The sequence below is a fragment of the Oryx dammah genome, unplaced genomic scaffold, assembly GCF_014754425.2.
Source record: "Oryx dammah isolate SB20612 unplaced genomic scaffold, SCBI_Odam_1.1 HiC_scaffold_2, whole genome shotgun sequence".
In the NCBI taxonomy this organism is placed as follows: domain Eukaryota; kingdom Metazoa; phylum Chordata; class Mammalia; order Artiodactyla; family Bovidae; genus Oryx; species Oryx dammah.
The window spans coordinates 171,531,660-171,545,837 of record NW_024070186.1 but is presented as its reverse complement, the minus strand read 5'-3'; the positions used below and the strand labels follow the sequence as shown (position 1 = coordinate 171,545,837).

Sequence of the window (14,178 nt, the reverse complement as noted above, 5' to 3'; positions counted from 1 at the left end):
GGCTGCGTCTGTGATGACTTGAAAGCAACCCACACACAGCTGACCCCTGTGAGGCTGGAGCCTGGGTTCAAGGCATCGTGTCGCCTATGGCCACCAAGGTGCCAGCTGCTCAGAGGAGGCAGCGGTCAGGCAGGCAGAGACTACGATGCCCTGGAGCCTGAGCGTTGGCTTCACATCCCAGCTCTGCTGCTTACCAGCCGTGACCTGTGGCAAGTCACCTTGGCCCTCCACCCTGGTTTCCAGCGCTTAAAACAGTACCTTTCAAGCCTCCTGGGGAGGAAGACCTAAGTCAAGACGACCAGCGCGCCCCGCCCAGGGCCCAGCCCCCGCAGACGCACAGCGACCTGACCGCCTTCCTCACCTGCCCCGTCTGAGCCTTGTCCGCCTCCACGAGCTTCCAGGTCTCCTCCATGGGCCCGGGCTTCTGCAGCTCGGCAGTGCTGGTGTGATGCCGGCTCACATCCCCGCTGTAGGAGGAGGAGCTGCTGAGTTGCCTGGGGAAGCAAGGCACACGGGTGTCCCCCAGATGAAGGCCCTGGGCAGGGTCGGTGTCCCCCCAACCCCCCGCCCTAAGCACCAGGCCTCGTTCACGCTCCTGATTATGTAGAGGAGACTCATGGAGGGGAGGGGTCTGGCCCCAGGGTCCCATGGGAGAACTATTCCTTTAGGCAGATTTTATTCAAAAAGCATCTCCCCTCCACCCCCACCCCGTGCTCATCAGCTTTATGCGGATCATGACAGATCAACACCCAGAGAGCTTTCCTCCCTGGGGAGGTGTGTGCTTGCGGGACGTCGTGGGGTGTGTGTATTCATGTGTGTCCACGTGTGCACACGGCTCAGATACACATGAGCAAAGAGATGGGGTACAACTTCCATCTTGTAGTCAACTCTGCTGCCTTCTTGGTTTGTCTGCCCCGATGCTGTGAGTGTGGAGGTGGGAGAGGCCCAGGGAGCTGGGGATGGAGGGGTCCTCCAGGATGCGGACAGTTAGGGACTGAGGAACCATGTCCTGCCAGCAGCCTCGTGCGTTTGGAAGAGGATCCTTCCCCAGACGAGCCTTCAGCTGAGACCCCAGCCTGGCTGATGCCTTGGTTACAGCTTTTGAGAGACCCTGAGCAGAGGAGCCAGCTAAGCTATGCCCAGACACCCCAACGCATAGGAACTGAGATGACAAACCACTGAGCTTGTGATCACTTGTCACGCAGCAATAGAAAAATGAATACCCAGTTGCTGTGTGTTTCTGCTCGGTCCACCCATGGTGTACTGCTGCAAGCGTCCTGTGGTCACCTGCTCCGACACCCCAGACTGCCTGCAGGTGTCTGCCCCATCTCAGCCAATTCTTCCCTTATGCTGGCCGCCTGCACAGACCAGGGCAGCGCCCCCTCAGCCCCACGCATGCTCCAGGCGAGGCACTGTTATGCGTGCTTCACACACACGCTGAGCTCACAACCTGACTGCTGCTCGAGCAGAGAACGAAGTGTGTCGTGTACGACACACAGCTGGGCGCAGGAGGGGACTGTGGGCAGGGTTCTGAGGGGCACAGAAGCTCATGCTCATTTTCTTCCCAGCCCATGTCTGTGAAATCCCTCCACCCCAAAAGAAGTAACCCTAGGTAGCTCCAGCTCACCTAAATAATAACTGCGCAGCATTTACTGAGTGCCGAAAGCAGGAGGTACGATTCTAAGCACCCACATGCCACATCACAGAGGCCTCCCTATGATCCTACACAGCAGGGGCACCAAAGACCCCATTCGACAATGGAAGAAACCAAGGCACAGACAGGTCAATGCCGCTCCTCCAAATACCCCATGATCTGACCAAAAGCAACCTTCTTTAAAGCACCAAAGCATAAAACTTAGGAGCACTGGCTCAGAGGCTGAACTCAGGTTCAAATATTCAAGCCTGGCTTCTCTCTGGCTGTATGACCTGTGGCCAGCTCTCAGTCTCCCCACCTGTAAAATGGGAAGATGAGAGAAACTACCTCCAGGTTTATGGACTATACAGGACTTGGCACCGCACCGGGCTCCTAATGGCACATAAAACGCAGCTGCTATTGTTACTGTGACTATTTTGAATTGGCTGTTGGCTCTTATAGCCTCAACATTCCAGGCCCCGCTGAGTGACTTGAGCAAAGAGCCACGCCATGTAGGGAGCTTGAGTGTCAGAAGTGCAGACGGATGGTTAAATCCAGCCGTGAGGCCTGCGTGAGCCATGCCCCCTGGCAGAAGCACAACGAGGCTTCCCCTTTGGGCCTCTGCTCTCTGGGAAGTGAGGTTCTGCCAGGATCTGGGGTAGGGAGGGGCGGGGGAAGCAGAAGCTAAAGGCTTTTTTTTGGCGTTGAGCCTTGCTACAGACACCCCGTTCCTCCTCCCTCCCCACTGGCAGGGGGAGACACGTGGTGCTGGGAAAATCCACATGGTCCCCCGGCCTGCTCCGCCTCACCTCTGCATTTGCTTCCCTGCAGTGTCCGTCACCAGCATGCCGTTCTCCATCTGTTTCACCTCCTTCCCTGGACCGCCGACGCCTGCCAAGCCTGGCAGAAAGGAGGAGGGGGAGGATGGTGATTTCAAGGGCTGGACACCAACACCTGTCACCGTGTGGGGAGACGACAGACAACCTGGCCGCCAGGAAGCTCAGAAAGTAAGACCTGCTTTGCAGCAGCCACAGACAGGCTTCCCGGCTGGCCAGCTCTCTCGGGGACAGGGATGGTGTTTTGCAACCATCTCTCAAGAGTCCTGAGCAAGTGCCCTGTGCCAGCAGCGACCAGCAAAATCCAGTTCTGCTGATGGTCTCTGGGCTGTGTGCAGCCTGGCTCATGGGGTCAGGACACAAATGAACCATGCAGGGGAAAGGACACACTCTTCTGGTCCCCAAGCATCCCAGACAGGGGTGAAACCCCAAATAAATAACAACCCCTGTGGACAAGGGCATCAGACACTGGAGTCCCAGGCGCCCCCAGCCAAGGGGTTAACCCACTGGTTGCAGGATCAAGGGGACGTCCTAAAGATCGGGGTAAGGGGTTACCTGGGACTGCTGGGGCAGTGGCTGTTCTCCCAGCAATACGCAACTATTTCAACAACTGAAACAGGCACCATGGGCACACCAGCCAGGTATCTGCTCCAATCCCAGGAAGTATCTGCCCAGCATTAACACTGATCCCTGTCACCTTAGAGACAGCGGCTGACATTTATTCAGTGTCAGCCACTGCGCTCTGCTGAAATACATTATCTCCTTTAATCTTGTGGCAAGTCAGGGATATGTTTATTACCGCCCACTCTGCACTGACTTCCTCACTCTTTGGTGCCTGGAGACAGACAGCAGGAGAGAGAACGTAATGTAGGACTCCAAAGGGCGGACCCCGGCAGAGGATGCAGGAGAGAAGTTACAAAAGGGTATGAGTACACAGCCGGCAGCGAACTCGCGAACATGCTGATGCGACATAAATTAAAGCAGAATCCAGAAAGAGTGACTCTCTCAGGCAACAACCACGGGAAGTGACAAAGGATGGCAAGGAAGCAGGGCTGGGGGTCATTCCTGGGCTGATGGGGGGGGCCCTGAGCCGGTGATTCTCAATCTTGGCCGTGTGTGAATCATCTGGGGATGTCCTGGGGCCAGCCCTGGTCCCTGCACTGACTCTTGCCAGGGAGGCCAAACCCATGCTGCGAGCAGTCAGGGGGCTGGGATGTGTGGGAAGTGCTCGCTCACCTCTTAGCTGTGTGAACTGGGGAAGCAATGAACCTCTCTGAGCCTCACTTTCCACATTTGCAGAATGGGAGGAACAGCAGCACCAGCCCCCAAGAGCAAGAGGAAGAAATGACGCTGCGCTTGTTGAATGGAAGACGAGGTCATGGTGCTTACTGTTATCTGCATTTTTAAACGTGTCCCGTAGATAATTCTGGGGCACATCCACGACTGAGAATCACTGCTTTAAATGTTTCCTTTAAAATCAGCATTTTTTTTTTTAATTGGGGAAAAACAAAAAACTAAAACAAATGAAAAAGAAGAGTGATTAACAGGCAGGACTTCCCATGCAGCGGCCTGCAGACAGCACAAACACGCACGCATAGCATTGGGGCCCAAGCCTGACCTTGACTGTCTTCCGCTATGCAGGGTGGGGGTGCTTTACAACACTCCCAGAGACCCCCGTCTTGCAACAGGTACTTCAGAGAGCCCCGTCCTGCCCAGCTGCCCAGGCGCCCTCTGGAACCTCAGCCTTCTCTCCCCACTCCTGCTTCACATGCAGTGGAGGTCCCCATGGTGGCCTCTTCATCAAAACCCTATTAGTCCACTGGCGATACACCAACTGGGGCAGCTGGAAAACCTTCGTCTGCAAGGGAGGGACCGTGAGTCCCAAGAGGAGAATGGAAATGTGTGCACATCATCCTGTTCTTTGCAGGGGATCTGCCCCCTTCCCCAGTCTCCCAGACCTGTCTCCCAGGATGCCCAGGCTTCCCAGCCAAGGGGGAACCTGCCCAAGGTCAGCCCATCAGGACCCCTCCCCCAGGGGACTTTGAGTGGTGGCCCCACAAGGACCGAAGATCTGTACACTGCTCTGTCCCCAAAGGAGTCTCATGTCCAGAGCTCCCAATGCCTGAGTCTTTATCAACCACTTTTGCCTTTGATTTCTGCTATCTGCTTTTGATTTCCTTTTGCTACTTGGAATCTTTCTGGTAAACACCCTTGTTTAAGTGGCCAAAATCAGCTTCAGTCGCTGTCAAAAGGGGCCTTGGTGTGAACCCCCAGCCACACACTGCTGGCTCTGGAAGGTAGGAGGCATGGGTCTGCTCTGGGGCCAGTGCATGCCTTTCTGTCACTAGAGGGAGACTGGGCAGCCTTTCCTGCTCAAGTTCTTCTAGAAGACATGTCACCTCTGGGCACCCCTGGCACCTGCAGCTACTCCACGAGGGGCTCATCACCCTGTGCTTGGGTCTTAATCATGCCCAGGAGGTGTGGGTGGGATCGTAATAACCAAACTGTTACAATGCATCTTCCACCTACTGGGTGCTGGGCATTTCACAACCAGGGTCTTTTTCAAGGCTCGCTGCCTGTGGTCATCTCCTATGACACAGTACAGCTTAGCCACGGTCACTCAGTTGACCAGTGAGAGATGGGGAGATTAGATCTGTATCCCCAAGTGACAATCACAAAGCTGGCACACAGTAGGTGCCCAATAAATGCTGGATGAATGACGGAAAGGGATGGAATGCAGACGTTCATGGGCCCCTCCCCAGGCATGCAGCAGCAGGACAAGTCATGTGCAGCCTCGAGCTGCAGGCACAGCCAACTCCAACCTGCTGTCACTGACCTTCCTCATCATCCACCACGTTGACGCCTAGGAATTCACAAGACCCAAGAAAGTGTTAAGAACCAAGGCAAAAGAACCCTCCCCATGAGACCCCCATTTAAATGCCCAGAGAAGGTGGATGAATGTTTTTCCTTAAAGGTGAGGGGCAAGGACAGCTAAGGGACCTGTTGCGTTTGTGCTTTTTGGTTTCCCCATCCCACGTGATCTGGGTGTATCCCTGACAAGAACACTACTGCCTGGGGCCTGTTCCCTTCTCTAAAAGCTCTAAGTGTCCAAACATAAGGAAAGCTAGAAAAATGCAGACTGACCTTCTGTCTTCACGCCTGTTTTCCAGGCAGCAGAGGGAGAGAGAGAGAAAGTATTACAGTGTGAAGGGCAGGCATGCCAGCCAGGAGGTGGCACAGGCCCCTAGCCAGTCCACAGTCCTTGCTTCTTCAAGGGCACGAACACCTTGCTCTGAGCCAGTTCCACGTGGAGAGAAGGGGGGAGGGGTGGTGACTCGGCTCAGATATCATCTTGGACCTTCCCAGGCTAGGACAGGGACCCATCTCAGGGTCCTTCCAACTCCCCAGGCTCGCCTCCCTCACACGTTTAGCACCGTGATGTCCTTGATTATTTAGCGTTTGTCTCCCCCGTCCGATTTTGAGCTCTCGAGAGAGCATTCCGAGGTCTTATCTACCACTTTATTCCCAGCACTTTGTGCATCTGATGGCCATGTGGGGTTGCACAGGATGTGCACTGCACAACCCACAGGGCACCATTCCACATGGTAGCTCAAGTACCAGATGTCCCCGTGGCACACAGCAGAGAAGCAGATGGACAAATTAAGAAATGAACGGCCACATGAACAAGCAGAGATGACCTTCCAATGCCGGAAGAGGCACCATATCAGACACAGTGATGCCATGTCGTAGCCCAAATCCACAAAGCTGGTTTCTAAACCAGCCGTGAGAGAAATGTGTAAAATCGGCTCACACTTGTTCCCAATCTGGGGTATATACACAGCTGTGTTACTGTCCAACCATTACGCAGGACATGCCTTAAATGATAAAGATGTAACTCATTCATTCACTTATTTAACACATTCCCTGAGTATCTAGATGTACCAGGCACTGTTCTCAGTTTTGGGGACACAGAGGTGACCAAAAGCCCTCACAGAGCTTGGATTCCAAGGGAGAGAGAGAGACTATAAAGTAGCAGATCCAGAATTTACCGTGAGGCAGTGTTAAATGCTACAGAGAAACAGAAAGCCAGGAAAGGAGAAAATATCAATGATGTGGGAGTGGGGGAGTTGGGAGAGGGAGGATCATGTAAAATAATTCAGAAGCAAAGACATAAGACTTATAACCCAATGGCTCTCCCTTGAGGGCTTCCGAGCACCAGGGGACGGGGCTGGGATGCTGGGAACCGGGCATCTCCCGGCCCTTGAACCACGTGAACACTGCCTGGGCCGAGTGTTCAGCCAGCCGCTCATCCTCAAGGCTGGCACCTCGCAGGCTGTTTATTCTCAAGAAGGTTCTGGAACTCTGCCTGGGCAAGAGCCAGCAGGCAAGCTTCCCCCTTGAGGGAAGAATTCAAGTCACTGCTTTACAGTCAATGCTGGGTTTTTGACCAAAAACGGAATCGACTGGCTACATCACCCGGCCCGAGCCTCCCGCCTCAGCCCTGCAAGTTCTTCAGACTCAAAAGGGGAAGAAACACGGACACTGAGGACAGAGGGGAGGAATGTGCCATCTGTCTGACGGGCTGTCCAGCTGCTGTTCGGTGCTTACGACTGACTTTTGCAGCAAGGGGAGGCACCTGGGACCTAGTGTTAAGCAAAGAAATGAAAAAGAGAGACAGAGAAACTGGCGACAAAAATGCACCCTAGGAAAAAGGTCCTAAACAAAAGCCAGGTGGGAAACAGGCCAAATGCCAGGACAGCTCCCCTCGGGGCAATGGGAGAGCTGAAGGACGTTGTTTTTGCTGGTTCTTGGAGCTGTTCTACCGTTTGCCATGGTCTACAAGCGGCACATATTGATTTTATAATCATGTTAAAAAAAGTTCAGCAAAAATCTGGAAAAGAGGGGAATAAGATTGAGTGACAAGGTTGAGAAAATAAGACTGGAATAAGGTTTCGAAAACCAGTCACATCGCTGGAGTCAAGGTCTTTCTCCCAAGATAAGGGAAGAGCCTGGGCAGAGAGAAGTCAAAGCAGAGTGGCTTCCACACCCTCAGCACCACTGACATCGTCAGGGGGTGATTCTCTGCTTCTAGGGGGTGGCGGGGGGCAGGCCGGAGGGGGCTGCCGCATGCATGGCAGAGTGTTTAGCAGCATCCTTGGTCTCTCCTGATAAGATGCCAGGGATGCCCCCTCTCCCTCATTATGACAACCAAACACATCTGCAGACATTGCCAAGTGTCCCCAGGAGGCACAAATGTTGTTTGCAAACTGCCATTCTAGGTTTTAGCTTTCTAATAAAGTCACCAATGTAAATAAAAATGTTCTATACCTTCCAGGTACAAAGGTTAATGAACCACTTTGTCAATCTCTTTGCCAACAAACAAAAAGTCTCCTAGAAACAGGATAAGGCATATTCCCAGGGAGGGAGTCAGTGGCACCCACCCTGCTCCTGACGCCCCCCCATCCCAAGCCTAGCTCCCGTTCTCCATCTGAGGGAGACAGAATTCCCCCAAACCAAACACTCGCCCTCCAGCCTGGGTGTTCTACAAAGGACTTGATTAATCCAACACGGAAACAAAAATTTCCCTTTAGAAGGAGCCAAAAATGTGTTTCAGACAAATCCAAGGTCACTGGCACTGGCCACAGCTGAGCAAGATTGGTCCCTGACACCAAGCCTTATCGTCAGGGTCCCTCCAGAGAGGTGAAAAGACCGGGGGGTGGGGGGAGAGAACAAATTTGATTTTAGACCCACAGTCAGAGGACCTCTGTGACCTGCCCAGCAGGGGGCTGAGTGGCTAAATTGGGGACATGACCCCAGAGCAGTGCAAGGGCACTGGATGGTATTTTTACCACCAAAATTAAGTGCTGACGTGCACACACAAAACATTTTCTAATTGGCAGCATCCCATATTCTGCATAATCTGCTTTGGATACGCGTGTGGCTGGGGACAAAGAGAAGGGGAAAAAAAAAATCCCTTCTGTGGCCAACAGGGTGTAAGTACTGTCCTTGCTCACCTGGAAAGAATGGGGAGAAGAGACAGAATTCATTCTGGGGAAAAAAACTGAGATAAATCCACAGAGGGTTATTTTTGCCTAAATGAAGGAAATGGCAACCCACTCCAGTGTCCTTGCCTGGAGAATCCCAGGGGTGGTGGAGCCTGGTGGGCTGCCATCTATGGGGTCACACAGAGTTGGACATGACTGAAGAGACTCAGCAGCAGCAGCCCACCAAGCAGATGCAGGAAATATGTTATTTCAAAATTGCTACCATGCTTTGTGTGACCTTGGCTTGACTTGGGCTAAGAGACAATCTGAGAAAGGAGACTATAGCAAGAGGAGAGACTTACAGCAGAACTTTCCAACCACAGGAGCATAGACACATAGAAACTCATTTGATCGGGCGTTTAAATGCTAAGAGGGAGAGTTGGCTATCTCACACTGGCAAAAGAAAATACTTTTCTTTTAAAACCTCTAGGGTTCGCAGCAGCACTATTTGTAATAGTCCAAAACTGGAAACCGCTCAAATGCTCATGAGCCGTTGAATGGATAAATAAAATGAGGTGTGTCTACACAATGGAATATGATTCAACAATCAGAAGAAATGAAGTTCTGATGCAAGCTTCCACAGATGGACCTTGGAAACGTCATGCTAAGTGAGAGAAGCCAGTCACAAAAGAATTCTGTTCGTACAGAAATGTTCAGAGTAAGACAAACCTATAGAGAAAGTAGATTTGTGTGGTGACCACTGTGACATATAGAAATACCACCGGCAACTAACACAGTGTTGTAGGTAAGTTATGCTTTAAAAAAAGATCAGATTTGTAGTCACCAGAGATGGTGGGGGCAGCAAGAATTGGATGAAGGTAGTCAAGAGGCACTAACTGCCAGTTATAAAATAAGTGCTAGAAATATAATGTACATGGTTAATATAATTGAAACTGCTTAGTAATTACTAAGAGTTCTCATCACAGGGAAAAAAAAATTCTTTTTCTGTTTCTTTACTTTTGCAACTATATGAAATGATGGTTGTACACTAAACTTATTGTGGTCCTATTTCAGGATGTACTAAGTCAAATCCCATGCCTCAGATTTATGCAGTGTTCTTTGTAAATTACAAATCAGAAGAAATTACAACTCAAAAATCAGAAGGAAAAAAAGACAGATTAAGTGGTTGACTAGGACTTACAGGGCAGGGAGGAAACGGGGAGTGACTGCCAGTGGATGTGAGGTTTCCTCGAGCAGGTGAGACTGTTCTGAAACTCATCTTGGTGATGGCTGCACAAATAAAATACTGGAGTATCTCTAAAACTCACTGAATCATATGATATGTGAATTATATCTCAATAAAGGACTTATTAAAAACCACTAGGGGGACCTCCCTGGTGGTCTAGTGGTTAACACTTTGCCTTTTAATGCTAGGGGTACAGGTTCTATCCCTGCTTGGGAGCTAAGAACCTACATGCCTTAGGGCCAAAAAACCAAAACAGGAAACAGAAGGAACACTGTAACAAATTCAATAAAGACTTTAAAAAAATGGCTCACATTTAAAAAAAAAAAAAAAAGGAAAAGCCCAAACCAGGAGGACTCCAGCAAACTCTCACACAGAGGAATGAAGCTGTGCATTCTGGCTGTGGGCCCTCCCCTCTCTGACATTCATCAGCTTCCCAGCTGCAATGAGAACAAACCCCAAACTCCTCAGGCTGAAAGACCTGGACAGGTAACCCCCTCGCCAGCCTCATCTCCCACCCTCAGCCCTTGCCCACCATGGTGTGGCCACACTGGCCTCTTTCCTGTTCCTTGAACAGACTGAGCTCATGCAGGGCTGAGGCCTCTGCTGTTACTTGTGTCAGAACACTGCTCCCCAGAGGGAACCCTAACCATGCTGCCTGAGGTGCCTGAACCCCCAAACTCTTCAGCCCATCGCCCGACATGCTCTCCTTCACAGCACTTAATGCTGCACAGAACCATTTCCATTGGCTGACTGCTGACTGCCTTTCTCTCCCACTAGACCCTGAGCTCCCTGAGGGCAGGACTTGCCTGGATCTTGCTCACTTCTGTCTCCCCCAAATCTAGAATGCTACTAGTTTAAGGGCCAAACTACATCCCCCACCAACTAAATCCATACCTGGAAGTTCTGACCTCCAGTACCTAGGAATGTAACTGCACGTGCAGCCATGGTCTCTGGTGTTGACTGTTCACATGGGCTCCTGAGGATGGACCCTAATCCTATATAATTGGTGCCTCATAAGAAGGGGAGATCTGGAGACAGACACACACAAAAATAACCCTGTGTGAAGAGGAAGGCAGAACTGGCTAATGCTCCTGCAAGCCAAGAAATGCCACAGAGCGCCAGCAAACCACAAGATGCTGGCGGACAGGCATGGCACCCTCACAGCCCTCAGGAGAAGGCCGCCACCTTGACCTCAGACGTCCAGCCTCCAAAACCATGAGACCACACACTCCCATTGTTTAAGCTAGCGGGACTCTCATTACAGTAGCCCTAGGAGAACGACCCGAGTGCTTAACAAATGGCTGGGTGCTCAGTGAACACCAACTGAATGACTAAATCAGTGAATGGTAAATAGCTTTCTTACTGCTCAGCCGCATTCACAGAGACAGGGACCCGCCTGACCCTGGCACACGAGGGACAAGACCCTGTTTTGTTTTGTTTTGTTTTTATCTTTTAGCCACACCACTTGGCAAGTGGGATCTTAGTTTCCCAATCAGGGACTGAACCTGAGCCCCTGCAGTGGAAGTATAGAGTACTAACCACTGGAGTGCCAGGGAAATACTGGGATGAGCTTCTTGTAAGCCTCAGTTTCCTCCCCGGTGGACTAGGCACCACCATCTTCCCTCCCATGAGAAGCTGTGAGGAGTGAGTGAGCCAACGTGATGACCTCTGTAGGGGACAGAAGCCCTGGTCAGCAGTCAACAATCACTCACTGACGTGTATCCTCACACCACAGACACCCCGATGACAACTCTGCCCTACGGAGTTGTGCAACGGGACAGTCCTGCAGCCCCAACCGGAGGGTGGGGGGTTGGGAGACAGCCTATCTGAGACCGGCCTGGGGACTGAGCATGTAACAAACACGCCCCAGGGGCCCAGGGAGTCTGTAATTAGTTCCTGGAAGAGGGAGATCACAGCAGGACAGGCCATCTCGCTTTAGTTCCACTCTTTTTAGCAACAGCTGAAACCAAAGCAGAAGAGGCATCGGATGACTTCTTTCCTCTCTGTGTAAGGCAGGTCAAGGCTCCTTGAGGGGGTGGGGAGCACCAGCAGAGGATCCGTTCCAGATGCCCACCTGACATAAATATAGGGCAACCCGCAGGCCAACCAATTCCCTGAATTTCAAACCAACTAAAGGAGAGAACGGGGCTTCCCTCCCTGCTGGCTCAATCAGTAAAGAAACTGCCTGCAATGCAGGAGACCCGGGTTCAATCCCGGGGTAGGGAAGATCCCCTGGAGTAGGAAATGGCAACCCACTCCAGTATTCCTGCCTGGAGGATCCCATGGACAGAGGAGCCTGGCGGGCTACAGTCCACGGGGTTGCAAAGTCAGGTACGACCCAGTTAACACGCATACACACAATAAGAGAGAACAGGACTCTTAGACGCCTCACCCTGTTTGCTTCAGATAAAGACAGGGTAAGGCCCCAGCCCAGAATTCAGAGCATGCTCTTGTGAGGACAGAGCAGGTGTGGTGGCTGAGAAGTGGGCAGGTCTACCTGAACCTGGCAGATGCCACATGCGTAGGGTATCAGGGGGCACTCTTCCCAAGAAAAGTAGCAGCAGCAGCTGTCACTGGCACTGTGCCAAAGGCTCCAGTAATCTAGCACATTCAGGCGCCAGAAGGTCGGGTCTGGTGTTTCACTGCTTCATCAGGGATGGCCAGACGTCACACAACTGCAAAGAGCAGCAGCTGAGACTGGAACTAAGGTCCTGCCAACCTCCACCCTGCAGGCTCAGCCACCAGGTTTGGCCTCATGACCCGTGTCACTGCCTCAATGGGCATGAATGTGAGCAAACTCCGGGAGACAGCAAGGGACAGGGAAGCCTGGCGTGCTGCCGTCCACAGGGCTGCAAGGAGTCAGCTACGACTGAGCAACTGAACGACAACAAGGTGAACGCGCCACTGGCTTCTCACAGCCTCTTGGGAGCCAGGAGGACTGTAATTATCACTTCCTCCATCTTTGTCATGAAACCCCTGAAACTCCACAGGCCCAGAGATATATTGCATTAAAGTCTCGGGACTTGTGTCCAGTTCTGCTGACCCAGCTGTCTAAAGTAGTGGGACTCCCTCTCAATTCCGTCCTGAAAGTCCTTCCAGATGGTTCCTGAGAGGGCCTGGCCTAGCCCCCCACGTGATGCCCTCCTGAGCTTCCAGGGCGGCTGGTGAGAACTTTCAAGGGGAGACCTGGGGCCGACCAGGCACCACCCGCACCGAAGGCCCACACAGCCCTACCGTCGTCTGGCTGCCCCTCCTCCTGCTCAGCGCTGGCATAGGTACGCAGGAACTCGGCGAAGGCGCCGTCCCGAGCCAGTAGCTCCTGGTAGGAGCCCATCTCGGAGATCTTGCCGCCACTCATGACTATGATGACATCCATCTGGGGCAAGTAGCTGATGCCGTGCGTGACCAGGAGCCGCGTCTGTGGGGAGAGCAGAGATACGGCCACATTAGCGCATGCGCCCAAGAGGGAATTTCTCACCCCACCCCCACACACCTGTACATGCGCCTGGGATGCAGGCACACAGAAGCACTGCAATCTGCAGGCCGGGAGCTGGGGTGGGGGGGTCGGGGGCACGGGCAGGAGTGAGGGAAACAACGATCCTTGCTCCAGATTCTAGGGTCTGGACCGATATGAGTAAAATGCTGTGTGCTGTATCGTGAGCACGTGGAAGCAAACCGGAAAGGATACCAAGATGAGGGGGTGGGGGGGTTGCAATTTTAATAAGGGTGATGGGGAAAGTTAGTTTTGAACAAAAATCTGGAGGAGACGCAGAGAAGGAACCATCCATGTGTAGATGAATAAAACAATGACACTCCTGCAAAAAAATGTGCATGCTGTGACTTAAGTTTTTCAAGTTTCCCCACCCCCAAAAGACTACAGCGTTTGTACATGGATATCTATTTCATCTAACTGAAAGTCTGGGAGGACGTGCATCAAATCGTTTACACAAGTTGGCAAACTTTTTCTTAAAACAGCCTAATGGTAAACATTTTCAGCTTTATGGGCCCTCTGCTCATACACAAGACATAAACAGATGGGCTGGCCATGATCCAGTAAAGCTTTATTTATGGAAGCGGATATGTAACTTTAATACAATTTTCCTATGTCACAAAATATTTGTCTTCAGGATTTTTTTCCAACCACTTAAAAATATAAAGACCATTCCTGGCGGGTGGGCTGCCTACAAAACAGGCAGTGGGCTAGATTCGCTGGCCCCTGCTTTCGAGAGCAGCTAGGGCTGCAGGATGAGGGAGAATTGTTTTTTGTTTTTTTTTAACTTTACATATACTGTCTGGTTTTGTTACTATGGGCATGTATTTCTTTCACAACCAAAACAGGTTTTTAATATTTAAAAATTAAACAGAATTCTTATGGGGTGCAGGGGAATGCTTACAACAGATTAAGGGGGACGTTTATTATATGTATACATATATATATATGCATGATGTGATAATCATATTAAAAAGCTTATACAGAAC

At 51.6% G+C, this 14,178-nt stretch overlaps 1 protein-coding gene across 4 annotated transcripts in view; it reads right to left on the bottom strand.

The window, feature by feature from the left end:
• Positions 1-14,178, bottom strand: part of ABCC1 (ATP binding cassette subfamily C member 1) — a 153,614-nt gene that overhangs the window by 21,432 nt on the left and 118,004 nt on the right. Inside the window, exons 19-22 of one of the 4 annotated variants that reach the window (XM_040256946.1) lie at positions 12,934-13,117; positions 5,306-5,332; positions 2,443-2,533; positions 362-467 (exon numbers count right to left, since the gene is read on the bottom strand). In XM_040256946.1, the coding sequence (XP_040112880.1) occupies positions 362-467; positions 2,443-2,533; positions 5,306-5,332; positions 12,934-13,117 (408 nt within the window). Of the gene's footprint in view, positions 1-361; positions 495-2,442; positions 2,534-5,305; positions 5,333-12,933; positions 13,118-14,178 lie in introns of all 4 variants that reach the window. The other 3 variants (XM_040256929.1, XM_040256938.1, XM_040256955.1) reach the window with 3 other exon arrangements.